The sequence below is a fragment of the Agelaius phoeniceus genome, chromosome 2 (assembly GCF_051311805.1).
Source record: "Agelaius phoeniceus isolate bAgePho1 chromosome 2, bAgePho1.hap1, whole genome shotgun sequence".
In the NCBI taxonomy this organism is placed as follows: Eukaryota; Metazoa; Chordata; class Aves; order Passeriformes; family Icteridae; genus Agelaius; species Agelaius phoeniceus.
In genome coordinates, this window is record NC_135266.1 from 43,174,719 (window position 1) to 43,193,364 (window position 18,646).

Below are 18,646 nucleotides of genomic sequence, written 5' to 3' on the forward strand. Positions count from 1 at the left end.
AAAATCTTATTAGACACAAGCAAATTTCACTTGCCTGTGGCACAGAATGGTTTATTTTCTTTGTTATTACATATCTACATTTGAAACAGAACTGATCATTGCTTAGATAAGCAAGTACATTTGTGGGTTTATAAACTCTCAAATATGATTTGAAATTCAAGTAGTTTTCCAGAAATGTACGGAGAGTACCTTTCCCTGGCTTTCTTACTTTAAAAAGAAATGAAAGTTTTAAACAGTTTTAGGCTCATGCTGCAGTAGAAGGCGATACAGCAGATCCAGATGGTGCCTGAGTATCAGGGGATGCAAAGGACCAGTCCTGCTAGAGTAAATATTCAAATTCCCTGTCCAGGTAATGAAGGGAGGTAACACTTAAGAAGTTTTCGTTCTAGAAGGAAGAGATTGAATCTCACAATAAAAGTAATTAAAAAAAACTGGATTGAATCTCACAATAAAAGTAATTTTTTTCTCTTGTAAATTCACATATTAATTCTTAGACATCCCTAAACTAATCCCTTTTTTATCAGAAGAGACATATGTGATCCTAGATTCCTTTCTCAGGATGAGAGGAATCACACTTTCAAGATGACCCTTGATCCAGAGGACTCAGTTCATCTGGCCATGCTGAGGCAGATGTCTCAGACCATCCTGGTAGAAATGTGTAGCCTTGGAATATGGCATTGCCATGGCTAAAGTGTCCCTTATGGCTCTGTATGGAGTTGTCAATCCCTCCAGACTGGCACTCCTCAGACTGGCTGTTTGAATGCTTCTTTACTTGTCTGCAGCTTTGTTTTGCTCACTCTATCTGTTACTGACCTGGTGACTGTGGGAAATTTGGTTTACTTTCATTTATCTTTGCATGAGAAAACAACAGTTTTATATAGATAGCAGTAACAAGCAGTTATTCCATGCAGAATGAGATATTTATGACTCTAAGAGAATGTTGTAACACAGAGCAATAGAGGCTTAGTGCAAGAGCAGAAAACTGCAGACACAGATTATGGTGTAGAGGAAGCACAGACATGGGATGCTAAAGACAGGGAACAGGGTTGCTACTGAAGACCCCATAGCTACAAACAAAAGACCTGTGGTCTTTGAAGAAATGTAGCTCTGGAGCAGGAAAAAACTGGTTTTAAGGGCAACAAAGAGAACCAAGAGGTAGCATCTAACATATGCAAATGGCACCATATATATTAGATTCAGATGTAATCTGGAGAAACAGATGAATGAAGAAAGAGGAAAGGTATAAAAGCATGTTAGCAAACATAATGACAAAATCAGTCCTGAAGTGAGAAAGAATAAAGCATCAATGTAATATTCCTCCCTTCAAAGGGCCCCAGATGCTGCCCCCCCAACATACCCCCTCTTCTGCAGTCTGAAATTGCCAGTTTTAAGACCCATATAAAGAGTGGAAGGCTGACTATAAAGATATAAAAAAAGATAAAAACTGTGTAATTTCCTCTTTCCCATATATTTAAATTACTGAAATGCTGAAATTTATCACCAGGTTACATAATTCACACTTTTTCCAAAGAGTCACAGAGGTAAGGATTCACAATATAAATCTTTATTTTCTAAATTAATTTTTTATTTGTTATAGTGTACATATAACCAGGAGAGAGCAGAGAAATACAAATTGCTATTACCTGTAATTTTGTGATGCTTTTCTGAAAACAATCTTATCACATTAAGTGTATCAATTCAATTTTGCATGTAGACAATACAAAGTATGTTTACAGTTATATCCATGGAATTCAGTAGCATTGCAAATGTCTAAAAGAAGGAGCTGGCCCATGAAATAATTTCCAGTCCGGCATTGTTCTGAAACTAAAAATAACATATTTTTTATAACTTGCTAAAGATATACATGACAAGCAACCTTTATGCTTTAGGATGATGTTGCTTTTTACCTTTCTGAAGGCCTGGCATTATTTTTTTTTTTTTTTTACTTGATAAACTGTGTTTGTTTGGTTTTTTGTAATACATGAAATACATGGGTTTCATGAACACCTCTGTCTACCAAAAAGCAGGGATGTAAACAGACATGAAAAATATTTTTAACAGCCATAACAAAGGTGTTAGCTATACTTATAAATAAGATGAACTAAAAGTAAACAGGAAAGCACATTCTATACAATTCAAATCCCCTAAAGACAGATACAAAAAAGAGAAATGACTCATGGTAAGCCACACTGATGTATGTATTGAGCAGTAACATTTTTGCCCATGAGCAAAAGAGATCTGTTATACACTTTCAAGTGTGGCATGAATAAAATCAGACTTTACTATGATTTTTTTAATGTCCCTATCCTGCTTTAGAAACTGAAGTATGAATCTTCACACATAACACAGTTATGAAAACAACTTTGCAGTATTTTTAAATGTTACTTAAGTGGTTTTTTGTCCCTAATATTGTGTCCACCTGGTATAAATATGTGGCTAAAATTCCAGGAGCCCTGTGGCCACACCATCCATTGTACCAGCAGCATTGTCTCTGAAGATGCAAGGTGAACTGGATCAAGGAGATCCTTTGAGTCAGAAATACCCCAGCCAGTTTCACTGCGTGATCCTGTAAACTCTTGTACCAGCTCAAATGGGAAAGAGAGTGACATTGAGAGGAGCAGGAAAATCAGAAACTGCCACAGAGAAAGACCTCCGTGTGACTTACATTCAAGAGACTAACAATTGATTTGGACTGCCTGACAAACCTGGAGAGACTTCGCTGTGACACCTAAATTAGGCATGCACAGCAGGTGATCTGAGCACAGCCCTCTGCACTGTGAGGGGTGATGAGACGGCATCGACCGAGTCCTCCCAGCCACACAAGCTCAGCATGAGCTTCCTCCTCAATGTGAACTGGAAAAGAGCCTCATGGGGTACCAGCTATACTGTCTGCAGCATTTCACATTAAAAGGTAGCAAAATAAATAGACTAAGTTTCTAACTGCCTGAAATGCAAATATTTGCTCCCAAAATTTGTTCATGTATGACCAGGAAGAAAGAATTAAGAGTTAAAACTTAATTAATTTTGCTGAGAATTTCAAAAGAAAATCTGGATTTTTCTAGAGTCACTAGCTTTTTTAGTGTAACATACTTAGAAATAACTTTTATTTTAATTTCTGTCATAATCAGTTGTGACTCAGAGCACATAGAAAAGCACACCATTTTCTAAATAATATTAATGCTTACACAATTATTTCAGAGCAGAACTGAATATAAAAGAAAATAAATAGAGATAGCTTCAACTACATATTTTAATTTATTATCCTGAGAAGATGATAAGGTTATAATAATAACCCTAATAAGGAAATAATAAGGTTAATCTGAAATCTTCAATAGCTTAATCTAAACTCTGTTATAATCTCAACAAGAATATTATTTTAACAATATAAATATAAATATACAGGTACAGAGTAGTAAAGGAGTTATATGCATATCTACCTACAGAAAGAAATAAAAAGGTAACCTTTTACATAGCTGTAATTATGCATCATCTTTTATTATTCATGAAAGGAACCATGATATTTGCTTTCTAAGGAAACAGGTGCTTCTTTTTCTCTTTCACCATCTACACACAGGAAAGTTGTCACCTTGAAATGTTTATTTAAAGTGCTAGGACATTAGTTATGAGAATAAGTACTCCAGTCAGTACCTTTTCCCCAGGAGATACGAGTACATTTAAAAACACAGGTACATCTACAGAAAATAGAAATTGAAAGTCAAGAACTGTAGAATCATTTAGCCTGGAAAAGAACCTTGAGATACTTTAGTCCAACCATTAACCCAGCACTGCCGAGTCTACCACTAAACCATGTCCTTAAGTGTCACATCTACATGTCCTTTAAAAATCTCTGGGGACAGTGATTCCACCCACCTCACTGGGCAGTCCATTCCAATCTGTAGCAACCCCTTCTATGAAGAAGTTCCTCCTGATATACAATCTAAACCTTCCTTGGCACAGCTTGAGGCTGTGTCCCCTCATTCTGTCGCTGGTTTCCTGGGAGGAGAGGCCGACCCCCACCTTTGTACAACCTCTTCTCTGGTATTTGTAGTGTGATAAGATCTTCTCTGAGCCTCATTTCCTCTAGGCTAAACAACCCCAGCTCCCTCAGACACTCCAGACCTGTCACCAGCTCCCTTGCACTTCTCCAGGCACACTATGGCACCTCAGTCTTTTTGATTGACCTTGGGCTTCCTGGAAATCCAGTAACAGACAATGATCTGAGGGCTGTACCCAGGGAGGCAGCAGGCTTCCCTAAAAAATGGGTGTGCTACATGTAGGACCTCTCTTAATCTCAGGGTAGAAGAGAAATATCTTAATTTTATCAAATTAAAATATTATGGATTTCTGAGGTGTTGTATTTTTTTAGAATTATTCCTTTCCTGGAATTTTATTGTAAGTAACCAGACTTACTTACAATAAGTAAGTAAGAAAGAAAATTCCAAGAAAATTTCCAAGAAATTATTTCTTACGAGGTTCTCTTGTTTTATGGTTGCTATGTAAAAAAAAAAATGTACCACAATTCTAATATTGCAATTTTAGTATGATCAGTCTTTGAGTGAGTGTCTGTCTGAGAAATAGCACTTTGAGTAAAGTATTCTGGTTTTAGATCATAAGAGTTATAATACATGAAAAGATTATTTAAAAGAAGGCAAAATAAAGCCAAAAGCTTAACTGTTCTGGGAAATACAGAGAAAATTCCGACTGTTAAAAATGTCCCAATACAAACAAATGAAAGAAAACAGAGGAAACATGAGTTAAATGTCATTTCTGAGGGCATCTGAGGAGCTCAGAGGCAGCCCTGTGCAGCCTGTGACCTCATGCTGGGAAGAGCTTCTGCATGCCCAGGCAATTGACCCAGATTGACTCACATAGATACTGTGATCAGTCCATCATTTTATGTGGATGGAAGTGTTTTTATACTCCATTACCACAATCTCCAGCTTAACTTTTTTTTTTTTTACTATTTCTCATCTTGGCTTCTCTAAAGCATTCTTCATGTTTCTGTTCAGTGCTATTCCTCTTTCCATTGTTTTAGCATAGCACAGCAACATCGGACATTTTGGTCTTTTTTTTCCCCCCTGCCTTCCAAATGTGGAATTATACAAAGTTCTGCAGGTTTCCACATTTTCATGCAATGGTACCTCCATAGCAAAGTGGCCTTGGGACAGATTGTCAAAGAGCCTTGCCTCCCTTCTCTTTGCTCTGACTTGTTTTGATGATTATACAATAGTTCTTTAAGAAACTAGAATATTTCTTCGTAGCATTGTAGATTTAATGAAAAAATCCTGATGCAGCCTGGCAGATGTATGACTCTGAGCAATGATGTGGAGTGTGCAGTGATGCCTAGAGATGGATGGAACAGGAGGGTGAATGAGGTCTTGTGGCAGAGTAGTGAGTGAGAAATCTCCAGACCTGACACTATTATTCATATTGCTACTAGTTTGTTCATTTGTGTCTGGGAAGGAAACCTAATTTTCCACTCCAAAAGGAATCTTAGAAGTTATTCTGTGTAGTTACAGTGTTGAAGATAATGGGAATAGGCCAAGAAAACCAAAAGAAAGGAGTATTACAGACTAGTAATTCACATATACCTGAGGAGGTCTTAGGACTTATTACTATCAGTATTTGAAAATGAGGCTTGTGTTTCCCAGATTCTATAGAAAAAACTACTATTCCTGGACTATCTGTCTTTGTAAGGTCTTGAAAAAAACACAAAAGTTAGGAATGGAAACAAACTGCTTCAGGAAGTAAATAAAATTCTGAGTAATGAGTAATTGTGGATTTCTTTTCTGCATTTCTGTGTCTCCTTTTCAAAGCCTTATTCCATTTTCACTGAAGTGACCGATACTGCCCACTCTTCAGAAAAAAGTTGCCGAACTGGATTGATTGCTAAGTGTGAATTGCCATTACAAAGGAAAAGAATGAATTCTCATTTTCTTTCTCTGAAATACACGTCATAATTTCAAGTACAAAAGACAAGTGAATTTGAAAGATTGATTTGCAAAATGTGCAAAGGTAAAAAGAGGTCAACAAAATGTACACACTGGCACACATGCCTAATAATGATATTTATTTGGGAATGGAATTGTTCATAGAAATGTTCACTTGCTTTCCTAACTTTTATATCAGTTTACCTCTTTATTATACTGTATGTTGTACTTTGTGTGTTAATGACTAAAATATATGTTTGGGAATAAAAATATTTATGTATGTTTCTTTATATTAGTCTCATATAAGAGTAACATTTTTTGTCTAGAAAGAGTTCTAGTTATCATATGAATACATACAATATGAACAGGTGTTTTTTTTCCTCTTGCAAAATACTCTACAGGAGAAATAACTACGAAATATTTTTAAATATTTCCTAGTTAAAATGAAACAAGAATTAGTCATGGCAGAACAATCAAATTTTATAACAGTAATACATAATGTACCATTAGTACTGCAGCACACTTTTGCTCGCCTCTTTTTATGAAGCATAGGAACTTGAGCTGGGATTGTTGTGATTCAAGTTTGCATTCCCGTGTCACCACTTTAGCCAGATATCTAAGCTACCAGTAATGTTGGTGGAGGTTTGGTGTGTGATTCATGGGCCCACATGTGAATGTCTAGATCTGAGTTAAGGATGTCCCACTTAGCTGCCAGCTGCCACTCCCCATGGCTCCCATTTAAGGAAGCCTCTGGAAAATCTCAGAAGTCCTGCATCATATATGCCAGTCCCCTGAGGATGTCTTGGATACTCGAAGACATCTTAGGTGGCATCAGTCATTTCTTTTCGGGCAACTGAGTTGCTTTTTCGGGTGTTTGTATGAGCTGAAAGATGCACAGGGCTTCACTGACTGTGTTGACAGAGGGCTGTGATCACTTGCCCAGAGAAAGACCTGAGGCCATTCAGAACAGTAGTGGACACCAGATGGGGTTTTTTTGGGCAGCACAGGCACTCATTGGTATTTTAGCAATTGAATCCAAGGACTACAGTTACAGCTTGAAAAGCACATATGTAAATATCTGTATGTTGACATATATGTTAAGATACCTTAATCCAACACTGAATCTTAACCTTGTTGTTACCCCTAGGTAAAATCAGCTATCATGTACATATATAGTATCTAACATATAGGTTTTTCTGAATCATAAAAATAATTCTGAATTCAGAGGGACCTGGACAGATGGAAGAATTGGCTTGATAGAAATCTCAGAAAGTTCAAGGGAAATGCTAAATCCTCCCCCTGGAGAGGAATAACTCCATACACCTATACAGGTTGATGCCTGCTGGTTGAAAAGCAGTTTTGCACAGAAGGACCTTGTGGTCCTAAGGGACACCAAACTGAAAAAGAGCTCACACTGTGCCCTTGCAGCAAAGAGAACCAACTACCTTCTGGGCTGAATCAAGAAAATATCAGCAGGTTAAAGAAGGTGATCCTTCCCCTCTGTTCTCCACTAGTGAGACACTACAATGTTATGTTCAGGTCTGAGCTCTCAAGGACAATGACAAGAGAGACATGGACACAGTGGATGGATTCCTGCAAAGGGCATGAAGATTTTTAAGGTATGGGAACAAAACTTGTGCAAAAAGTGGCTGAGATAGCTGGGTCTGTTTGGCCTGGAAAAGATGCAGAGTAGGATCTTTTGAAAATGTATAAATACCTGATAAAGGGAGAAAAGAAGATGGAGCCAAACTCTTGTCCTTGGTGCCGTGACAGGACTCAGTGGGCAAAATGGGCAAGAGGCACAAACTGAAATACAGTAGCTAAAAAATATCTGCTAGGAGTGTTGAAGCACTAGTACAGTTAGCCCAGGGAGTCAGTAAAGTTTCCTTCCTTGGAGACATTCCAATGTCAACTGAACTTGGTCTTAGGAAACTTGCAAGAAGTGAGTCTACTATGAGCACAGGGTTGGTCCAGATGATCTACAGAGACCATTTCAAACTTGGTAATACTATTTTTTTACAAATTGCTTTTAAGAGAAAAATCATCATAGACAACTTATTTTCAACATAAAATATTAAAAAAGAAAACATGGCTTTTTATGACTATACAGGTGTTTAAAAAAAAAAAAACCCACAGGTAAAATATTACACAAAACTCTTTGTTAATATTCAGGGCTAAGATGACTGGCTGATCTTATACAAGATACCATAAATATTGCTATATTCACCAGATCCCTTATTCCAGGCTTGTGAGTAGGGATAAATAGATGACAATGAGATACATATATCAAGCCAGAAATAAGCAGTTACCAAAGACTGAGAAACGGTATTACCAAACTAATCAGCATAAATGTCATATAATCGGCCATTGCTGTACATCCTGCTCCAGTTGTGTCTAAAGTGCTGCCATCGTTGGTTTGATGGATTTGCTTTACGTCACTGAGGTTCATCTTGTCTGGCATCCCTGCTGAGACAAATAAGAAAATACAGTATGATGCATGCCTTGCCACCACTGGAAACATATTATAGCAAGAAAAAATTTAAATATCCTCAGCGCACAGACTGTCACAGTTTGGTTTCTAATTCTCATGTTCCTGCCAAATTCAAATGCTTTATAATTGCATCTAGAAATAAGCACTATACTATAGGCCTATTCATCATTGAAAGCATTTCTGAGGTCTGCCAACTCTGAACAAAGTTGTTCTTGTAGAAATATATCTCAACAAACATTTACAGACTGAAGTGAACAGTTTTGCAAGTCCCAGTAGTACCTAAAAGTTCACTGCTCACATCTTTCTTGGATTTGAAGAAAAAGGAAATAATTTAATGTGAAATTTCTTGTGTCTGGGTCCAAATATTATTGCAAAATAAAGTATAACTCATGTTATGCAGAAAAGTTATGCAGAAAAGTTATGCAGAAAAATATAGGTGTTGTTATATAAAACCTCAATTTTGGCACAATTTAAATAGACTTTACAATATTGTAAAGAAAAGATCTAAAGCTAACTTTAAACAGGAACCCTTTTACTGAGTTTCCAGCTGAATATTTTTACTTTTTTTTTTTTTTACCAGGGTAAATATTTCTCCACCTCAAAACAGTACTCTTACTCTTATGGAACAAGGATGTAATCACCTGTTATATTTCCTCTGCCTGATTAAACATGGGCAACAGAAGGTCTTAGAGACACACTGAAATTTGGTAACATTGTCAGCTGCTTGTATCTGTTATGCATGCTTGTAGACTAACTGCCTTATCCCATACAATAACTTGTGGCATGCCACTATCAATCAAAATTAACAAGTCTAAATTCAGTGTTATTACATACAACAAATATTGACATTGTAATTACACCGAGACTGAAAAAAGCTTCATATAAAGCAAAGTCAATATTTATGTAATTAGGTCAATACATATATAATTCAGAAGGTAAACTCTACTGCTGGAACAGCAGCATTAGAAAGAAGCTCAGCTCTACTGAGCTGATATATTGATTTTACAGTCTGAGTTTCTGCATCCGTATTCATGGTTTAGGTGCTTCTTTCTTTTCTGTATCATTAGGAAAGATGAATAAACTTGTGAATCTTTTTTTTAAAATTTTTTTATTATTCAAAGTAACTATAACAAAGTATAAATATTTTAGTCATGGTGTTATCTTTGTTAAGCTGGTTTAGCAGAAGCTGCAGAGGACAGTCATTCTTAAAAAGAACAATTTTTTTTTGTGCTTGCATTAGAAGTATTCTTTTCTCTAAAAGCAGCTTGAAAGCTGCTTTTTGTGAACTTCTGCTCTATGTACTCAAATATCCTTCTGCAGCCTTGAAAAAAAGCATTAAGGGAAGAGTCAGCTAAAGTCAAACATGCTGTCTGAAAAAACCTACTGGATGCTTTCTGAAAAAAACCTGCTAGAATGAATTAATCTTCTTTGCTGCTGTACTAAGCAGTGTACCCTGATATTTTTGTGGATTTATCAATCCCATTCTCTTGCTTGGAATTTGTGAAAATTAGCTGTATGTCCACAAAGCAAGTGGACATACAAGAAGGAAGAGTGACAGAACAGATGTTGAGAAGGAGGGAATACAATTTTTCCTCATCATGTACTTTCAGTAACCTGTGTAGAAAAACATCAGTCAACCAATGCTTCACTGAAAGCATTTTGGGTGGATCATCACTATCAAGGTATATCAAGGAGTTTTCTTCGGGGAAGGTTTTTAAGTAGAACAAAACCAAAAAAGTTTTCATAATTTTTTCAGAGTTTTAGTGAGGTCTCCTCATATTTAAAAAGACTAATTTCAGTAAGTGAAAAATTCAACTCTCACCTACACAGCAAAGCAGTTCAGGAAGTGCTATAGGTAGAACAAAGTAGATTTTTCCAAGATTAACAGATACACTATCAGAGTAGTGAAAGATTGGGCCTTATGCAGGACATAAATTATAAAAGCTAAATCATATAAAGATGAAAAATATTCTTCTATCCTGCAGTTGAAGAAATAACCAGCTTCCACTGAATATGTTTTGAATCTGAAGACAATGTGACTAGATAATAATCAATAACAGTCAGGTGTAATTTCTAGTGAAAATTTAATTTACAGTATTTCAAAAATAGGGATTTCTTTTGATGGGAATTTATTTTTTTCTTTCCAGCCTCAAATGAAAACTGCAGAGTTTGGAAGTTCCAATGAAAGCAGTGTTACAAAAAAAAGTTCAAACCTGTCTGTATGTTTTCCTTTGATCCATCAAAATGCCATAAATCATTATGTATAATCTCTGATCTTAAATGAATACACTGTTAGAACAGTAGTTTAATTATACAGGAAACCTGTCACCTATTCAGCCCCATAAGTCTATGCTGCACTTTGACTTTATTGAAATAAGAAGTCCAAAAAATATGTATAGATATCATCTGGTGAAAAAAATCACTGAAAAGAAAACCACTCCTTTAAAATAGCCTATTTGAACAGATCTGTGCTATGTTGTTGGGGTTTTTTTAGCTCTAATAAGTAAAATTATAGGTTTAATTCCTAGACCTAGGCTATCTTTTTTATTTAAATTAATAGGTTCTGTTGTCCATTATGAATCAGGATTTAAACATATATGCCACCTTTCAAATATCATAATTTGTAAAAGAAGTGATCCTTCTCTGTAAATGAATTTAACTTTCTTGGTTTACAGCATACTTGCAATGAGAGATATCCAATCACTTTTAGCAGAACAGACCAGAAATAAAGCAAACTTGTCTGGTTTTAATCTCCTCACATGTCTGAAGCTGGAATTTTGTTACAGAAAAGGCATTTAAGCTTCTCAAGTAAAGAGGTCTCATCTGAGATTCAGGGGGATTTTTTTTTCTGATGAATTTATAATTTCAGCAGAGGAGAAGATAAATAGCTTCGGAATTAAAATCCAAATACCATGTTTGCGTAAGTCTACATAAAACAAAGCTGACAAGTATTGCAAGTGTCCCCAGCATCAGCTCTGAAACTGTGTAAATAGCTGCAATTTAAAATATTGTCCTGCTCTGGTTTAGAAAAAATAATCAACAAAAGAATTTCCACAAACATTGTGATTAATATTACAACATCAGAACACAAGTTCATACTTTGGCAGAGCAAAATTTCATCTGTTTGCTGTGTTGTTTAAACAGTTCAGTTTGTGTCAGAAGTTAAATAAGTGTGAGCGCCACCCCGAATGCAGCATAAAGTAACATTATGTTGATGCTGAAGTGATGAGCTTTAGAAGATTGAAAGATTTTTAAGGGGCAAATAATTCCACTTGTTCTTGGTATCTGTAGAGTCTGCATTTACACCTTGGGTTTATTTGGTTAAACAGCTACCTACAGGCATTTTAGGTATAAGAAAGAGAGGTATCCCATTTGGCAATCAGCTGCTTGCCCAAAAGTAGCCTGATTCTTAAAAAACTCTTTAAGGATTCCTGGACATCTTTGAGCATCTCCAGTGACTTTTGACCCTTCTAGGTAGACCACTGAATCAAAGTTACAGCAGCTTGCATTACAGTGAACACAGAGAAGTAAGGAAATGCAGAAGAAGATGGTGGAATACTTAGATGTACATATTTGGTCTGAATTTGAACAGACAAACCCTACACTTAGTTACATAACAGGTTCAACACTGAGTGATCAGGGAGTGTTTCCCAATATATCCCCTACCATCAATCTTTAAATCTTTGATGGAAAACTAAAACTAAATATTGAATCATGTAGCTGTGGCAAATAGATTACATTTTAGAAATTTTAGGTAGGAAAATAAATAATAAATAATTAAAAAACCCTGAAATATTGATCAAGTTTGTATTCTTTCACCTGTAGTAGTATATTTTCACTTTTATGCCTAAACCCTTGCCTTTAATCAATTTTGGTTTCAGCACCTGGTGTTGAAGGGCAGGATCAAGGGTTGCATAGTGCCATGAAAGTAGCCAATATCTGATATGTGCAAACATTTATGAGAAGCCAGTACTTCATGAAAGTGTTTCCTGTTAAAGCACAGAAAACGTCATTGCAGCTACATTTACATAGTTAAATATGTGTCCCAGAAGGAGATCCTTCAGGCAAAGTGTGTTGAGTGGCTCATGCCTGCTGTGCTCAGGGACAGCAATACCTAGAAGAAACTGCTAAACAAACCTCCTCTACATGGTACAATGCCTTGCATGTCTTTTAAGCCACACACAGTGATCTCTCAGGCTCAGGGATCCAGTTATCATTTTGTTTGTTTGTTTTAGTTCAAAGTGTCCGAAATAAATATGAGGGCTCTGCTGCAACCCACCAGGTGGTGTTTTTATAACATGAAACTGAAGGAACACATTACAAACTCTGGGATATGATATCCAGGCAAGGGAAAGTGTATAAAAATAAAAAGCCTGCTGTTGAGGGACTCTACAGGGCAGAGAAACCCAAGCCTTCAGCCGTCTGGTTTGTGCTGCCTTTTGGAAGCGGTCCTTGGAATGAATTCTCCACAGAACTTGAAGTTTACTTTGGAGTGACCATGATAATTTTTCTTAATGCTCAGCCTTGGAGTGATGACCTGGAATAGAGAGTAGACAGAGCTAAAGAATAAAGTAGGTATTTATTAGGAGGCCTCAACGGATCCACCTTGGGCAGCACAAGAGCCCAGCCAGGGCTACACTCAAGACAAACGAAAAAATGGTCACCAAATAGATGACTGGTCATGGGGTCTCACACTTCTGTAAGTTCTGGTCCATTAGCATATTGAAGTTCTTGTCCAATTACAGCTCCAGCTCATGAAGCCCCATTTTCTTGTTTTTCTCTCTTCAGTCCACTGTTGTTTATGCTCTTGGGCTGAGATCTGGATCATTTGTCCTTGGTCCACAGAGAGAGAAGGAATTATTTTGTCTACCTACTCTGTGAAGAGAGCTTACTATCCCCTAAAATGAAGCTCAGAACTACACACTAAAGCAGTACAGAATGTGAAAAACATAAAAGCTAAAACCTGAGGCATCAAGTGAACAAACGTCTATGCGATGTGGGTAAACAGAGGTGAAACCAGGAGACAACTCACAAGCCAAGCTACTTGACAATGTAGACATAGACAATGAAATCACTTAAATTTGGAGTCTTGATTAGTATCATAGGAAGGTTTTATAATGTAATATAAAACCTAGCAGCAAATTTTCAATGTCTTTGTAGGTCTCACCTCTGCAATTAGCCAGTCATCTATTTCAGTGAAAAGCAATCATTGTTGAGTTTTCTTTGCTGCTCCTAAGTAGCCCATGCAACCTGTATCAACATCCCAAGGAGAACTCTGAGTACCAAAAAAGCTGAACCTGAGCTGTAGGCCACAAAGTGATGTGGAACAGAGAGATTGTGCTCACTTAGAAACCAACCAAACTGCATAAATACTCAAGAAATTTTCTGTAATATTTATTTGGAGGAAATAATTTTATCTAAAGTCCTCCTTTTTAAAATTTTTAAATCCTAACAATCATTGTAATAATACACAAACCAACATAAATAGCAATTTTAACTGTAGAGGGAATATCAAGATGCAAGTAATCCCACATACAAACAAAGAAATAGTGTTACTGTTACTGTTAGAAACCAATTAAGAAACCTGCCTAATGGTATTAGCTAAGAAAATTCTGCATAGTTAACAATATATTAGGAAATGAATCCAACATATCATGTTTAACTGCTCATATTTTATGAAACCTGTATATACAAGAAATAGAGTGTAACCAATGATCTTACCATGAGTCTGGCAAGTAATTTTAACTAAAAGAGCAGCAGACATTAAGTCTCTAGTCCAGTACTTGAAAGTTTTCTTTCAAAGTTGACAGTGGCATTTGTTTCACATTATACATTAATGAACTCAGTATTTCCATTGAGAAAACAAAGCTTTTATGAGTTAATGTAACACAAACAAATGGTGTCATAGACCAAAACATTTCCATTTGTTTCACATTCTTAAGAATAAAAAAGTGAAGACATCATTTGTTGAAATAGCTAACATGTACATTTTAACTTGTAGGTCAGTTTTAGCATAAATAACATATATGTTAAAACTATATTGCTAAAATAGCAAGTCTTAGATGCCTAAAATACTTGGGTTTATTTTCCAGACAGAGACCAAATATAACTATGTCTGAAGTAGAGAGACCCCACAGTAACCTTCATTAGATCTATTCCTATTGCTTTCTTGGGCCATAGTTTTTAAATCCATGTTCATTATAAGACATGTTCATTATAACTTCAAGGCTCTAGGGTGCTGGAATCAGCATTGCCAATAATGCCTGTTTTAAATGAAGAAATCCATCTTTTCAATCCTTTTCACTATTGAAAGAGTTTTAACCTTTATCATTAACCTATGCAAAGGCTTAGTAATCAATACAAAATTAAAATAAGGCCAAAGTTCCATAAATCAGTCTGTGTAAAAGTAAGCAAATTCTTCATTCTCTGAATTTTCTTCTTATTAGTTCTAGTTTCCTTCCTATGAGTCAGATACCCAAATGTCCTATATAAATTACTGTCCTTTGAAACAGTTTACCCATTATTCTTTGATTTTTTTTTCATTTTTTCTGTAGGAGATTTATAATCAACAATTCTCAATTATATAAAACTAACCATATAGAAGAAGGAGATGAATTTGAACTGAAACTCCTGAAATTAAGGTGTGAACTAGGTTTGAGGAAGAATGTTACCAGTTAGAGTCATTAAAAAAATGAAATATTTTTCAATTTAGTTTTTTTAATCATTCAGATTCCCCTGATTTATGGCAAAATTTCACTGCAGCAGTTCATTATTCTACTGTTTGTCTCGTTGCTATTTCTAAAATTAAAGTAGCAAAAAAAAAAATCACTCTTTTCTGAAAAATAAATCTGAACTAAACCAATTTGCATTATCAAGTTGTTCAAGTAACTTGGTAGTTTTTTTCTGATCAGTCTACCTAGAATTCCAGTCATTCTAGTCACTCCACTCTCTCAATCTATTGTCTGTAGATTAACTTGATCCCCAAAATACTGACACATTAAGTAGCTCTTAAGTTTTTCCTGAAAAGCAGATTTAATGACATTTTTCTAGAACTTAGAACTATTTAAGGGAGAAGTTTTTACAGTCATTTCCTTGCCTGCAGATGGGAGATTCTAAACTCACCTGTTGCCATGCAGCGGCACATTTAACACCCCCCTTGTGAACCTGTTCCCAAAGGTGAGTGGTCAGATCTGTGATTTTTCTTGATGAGTTGGTTTTACTGCCTCTTGAGCTCACTTTTAGAACCACCCCACAGTGGGATCTAGTATGTGTTTGGAAGAGGAAGGAAAACCATGCTGTTATAATTTGGAAAAGAACTTAAGCTCTCAGCTAATCATAACATTGTAATGCACCCAGAAGGAGACTAAGAAAATGTAAAATCTGCTGTTGATGTCTGACTCATCCCACATCAAAGACTGGATTACTGACTCAAAAAGGAAGTGTGGAGCAGTAAAGAAAGTAGATGTCCTTGTCTCCATTCCTTCACTGTAAACAAAAGCCCAGCTTGTCTCCTCTCCTTACAAATAAAAAATGCAACGCAGACATTCTCTTCAGTTGCTGCTTTCTCTTCCTCTCTAGGTTTACTTTCCATTCCACAAGTTTTAACTCAGCTACTATGTTAAAAATATGTCAAAAGCATAGAATTGAAAAAAATAAATTTTCCAGTATCATCTTAGAAATGCACTTCCTAATCAGATTATGAAGTTTTAAAAACCACAGCTTTTCACAGAAATTTTTCTTCTCTAGTTTTCATTTCTGAGACAGTTCTTTCTGGCAGAGCATTTCAATTTCTTTCAGGCAAGATGAATATCAGTGATAAATTCTATGGTGCTTACTGATGAATATTGATCTGCATCCCTCAGTGTGTTTAGTGTTATGAAATGCCATAGGAAGTCTTGTGTCTCAGTGCATCCCACAAGTACAAGATCTTTGATCTGAAGTCACTAAACATAAATAGTTAAACATCAAAATATGTGTCTTCTTTAAGTTCAGAGATAACCACTGGGCAATTCAGAGAACCAAACTGATATCTGCAGCAGTTTAACCTCTCCCTAGGAAAGCTGGCCTTGCAGAATTCATATAAATATGTAGGTTTCACATAAATATACAGCTCCAATTCAGCAACACATGAATAGTGCTGCTTCTGTTTTGCTCCCAAGCATCCATCCCTGAACAGGAAATAACTGCTGATCACCCCGTGCTCCCACAGCTTAGCAAGGCTGACCATTGACTTGACTTGGCTGTGGTTGACTGACAGGACAAAAGTACTTACCAACAAAAGCAAGATATCAGTCTCAGGGCTAGCAGCAATGCAAGTAACGTAACAGTCCTAAATATAACATGTCAGAAAGAGGAAAAGAAATATTGAGGGAATTTTTTTTTCCCCACATTGGTAGTATGGACATTTGGGAAGCCAAAATAAAAAGAAAACCTATATGACTTCAAGAGTTTCTTCTTGAAAGTATGTCACTTGTGCCTGAGCCTTTCTTCTAACTGAATGCCCATCTTTGTTATCTCACTTAATTAACCTAAATATAAACAATGAAACAGAACTGCTATTTCTGGTTAATTTGATCATTTAGACATATTTTCTAAGCAGGATTTTAGTCACAACACAGCTTTTCAAGGAGAACAGGAACACAGATGGATGAAAAACAGCTGAACTTTCACAGTTTAAGTTTTTAGCCTGAAGATATTGATCCAAGAGAGAAAGAATTGAGTAAATAATGGATGAGGGCTGAAAAGCGAAGAGAAGAGAGAAAGGTGACCTCTATTTAAAGCTGTTCTGTGTGGACTGTAAGTTAAGGACACTATAGGTTTGCACTCAAGTTGAGCTGTACCATTGTCAGTGAAAAGGTACATCAAAGTCCAAAAAATGCTTTTTCCATGTATGGGTGACTCATGGGAACTGAGGGGAAACCCTGTATTAACAGACCAAGACCACCTCCTCCACCCCACTCCTGTTTCCTCTGAAGCATGCAGCAAAAGAAGGGGAGATGGTAACAGTGACCTTGGCAGAAGACACATTCACCTTTTTCTTCCTTTAGATGAAGAGAAGGAAGATTGGATTCAGATCCCACAGACAGTGCAGCAGAGGAAGTTTTGCCAGAAGCCTCAACCAAAAGTCTACAAATGTATGCCAGATTACCTGAGAACAATAATTGACATCCCAGAGTTTGTTACCCAGAGGTTTTTTTAAATTGATGTCCCTACCTTAGTAGAAGCATCATTTCTTGGGAATTAGAAGGGAGGGGAATCATTCCAGTGCAGTAAAGCCTGGATATGAGGCACTTTAAAGCACAATAGCTCTTTGTGCCCTGAAACTGCTTTTGTTTTTAAATAGTCTTCTTGCAAAAAATGGCACCTGAATAATGAGATGGCTGCTTTACAGGCAACCACAGGTTTGCTTTTCAGTCTGACACCAAGGATTTATGATTTCATGGAGAGATTAAAGGTCAGGGCATAGGTTTAGGTGAATGTTCAAAACAGAGAAAACACAACCTGGTTCAAATTATACCTATTTCTAGCAGTACAGACAGTTCAGAAGAAACGTATCTTCTCAGGGCAATTGGATTTTTCTCTGTTAAGGGGCTCCAAATAGCACCTCTGAAGAAAATTTCCATATGTATATGTATAAGGTGAAGAATTGGAGTGCCTGGCTCCTAAAGCAGAAAAAGTATAAGTTCAGTCTATAGTGAAAAAAAGCCTGCATCTTAAAGTCAATTAATTACCTAGATTTTCTCTTACACACTCAAGTGTTAAAATAATTCCTTGTTTACTTTAAAGCATTTGATTTTGGGAAGTTAGGTTTAGCCAAGTTGGTTTTTTTTTTTTCTTTTACCAAATATTTACATGTATATAAAGGCTTTTGGCAAATCTGGCCACAACTTAAGGTAAAGAAGCAATGAAAACATTAAGAAAAGTAGGCTTCTGAAGTACTGTCATCAACATCTAGAACCAGTGTAAGACCAAGACCGAACTTGCACAAACTAGGTATTTGGCATAAAAACATGGAAATAATTACATGACTAAAGAGGCAGAATTGGAACAGAAATGAATGAATGCATTTAAAAGCTAATGTGAGTTAAACAACAAAGGAAATTGTCCAAAAATAGTTCAGCAGAATAAGCAGATGAGTTAAACTGCTGAAAATGCCGACTGTAGGTTTTTAATAAGTCAATAAAACTACAAGTCTGGGAATGTCATGTAAGCTTAAGTGGTAATC

General features: G+C 36.2%; 1 protein-coding gene across 4 annotated transcripts in view; it reads right to left on the minus strand.

Annotated features, from left to right (window-relative positions):
• Positions 1-18,646, minus strand: part of GPC5 (glypican 5) — a 609,707-nt gene that overhangs the window by 13,796 nt on the left and 577,265 nt on the right. For 2 of the 4 annotated variants that reach the window (XM_077173561.1, XM_077173574.1), the window contains one exon: positions 1,543-8,396. In XM_077173561.1, the coding sequence (XP_077029676.1) occupies positions 8,236-8,396 (161 nt within the window). In that variant the 3' untranslated portion in view covers positions 1,543-8,235. Of the gene's footprint in view, positions 1-1,542; positions 8,397-18,646 lie in introns of those variants that run through there. The other 2 variants (XR_013180890.1, XM_054628347.2) reach the window with 2 other exon arrangements.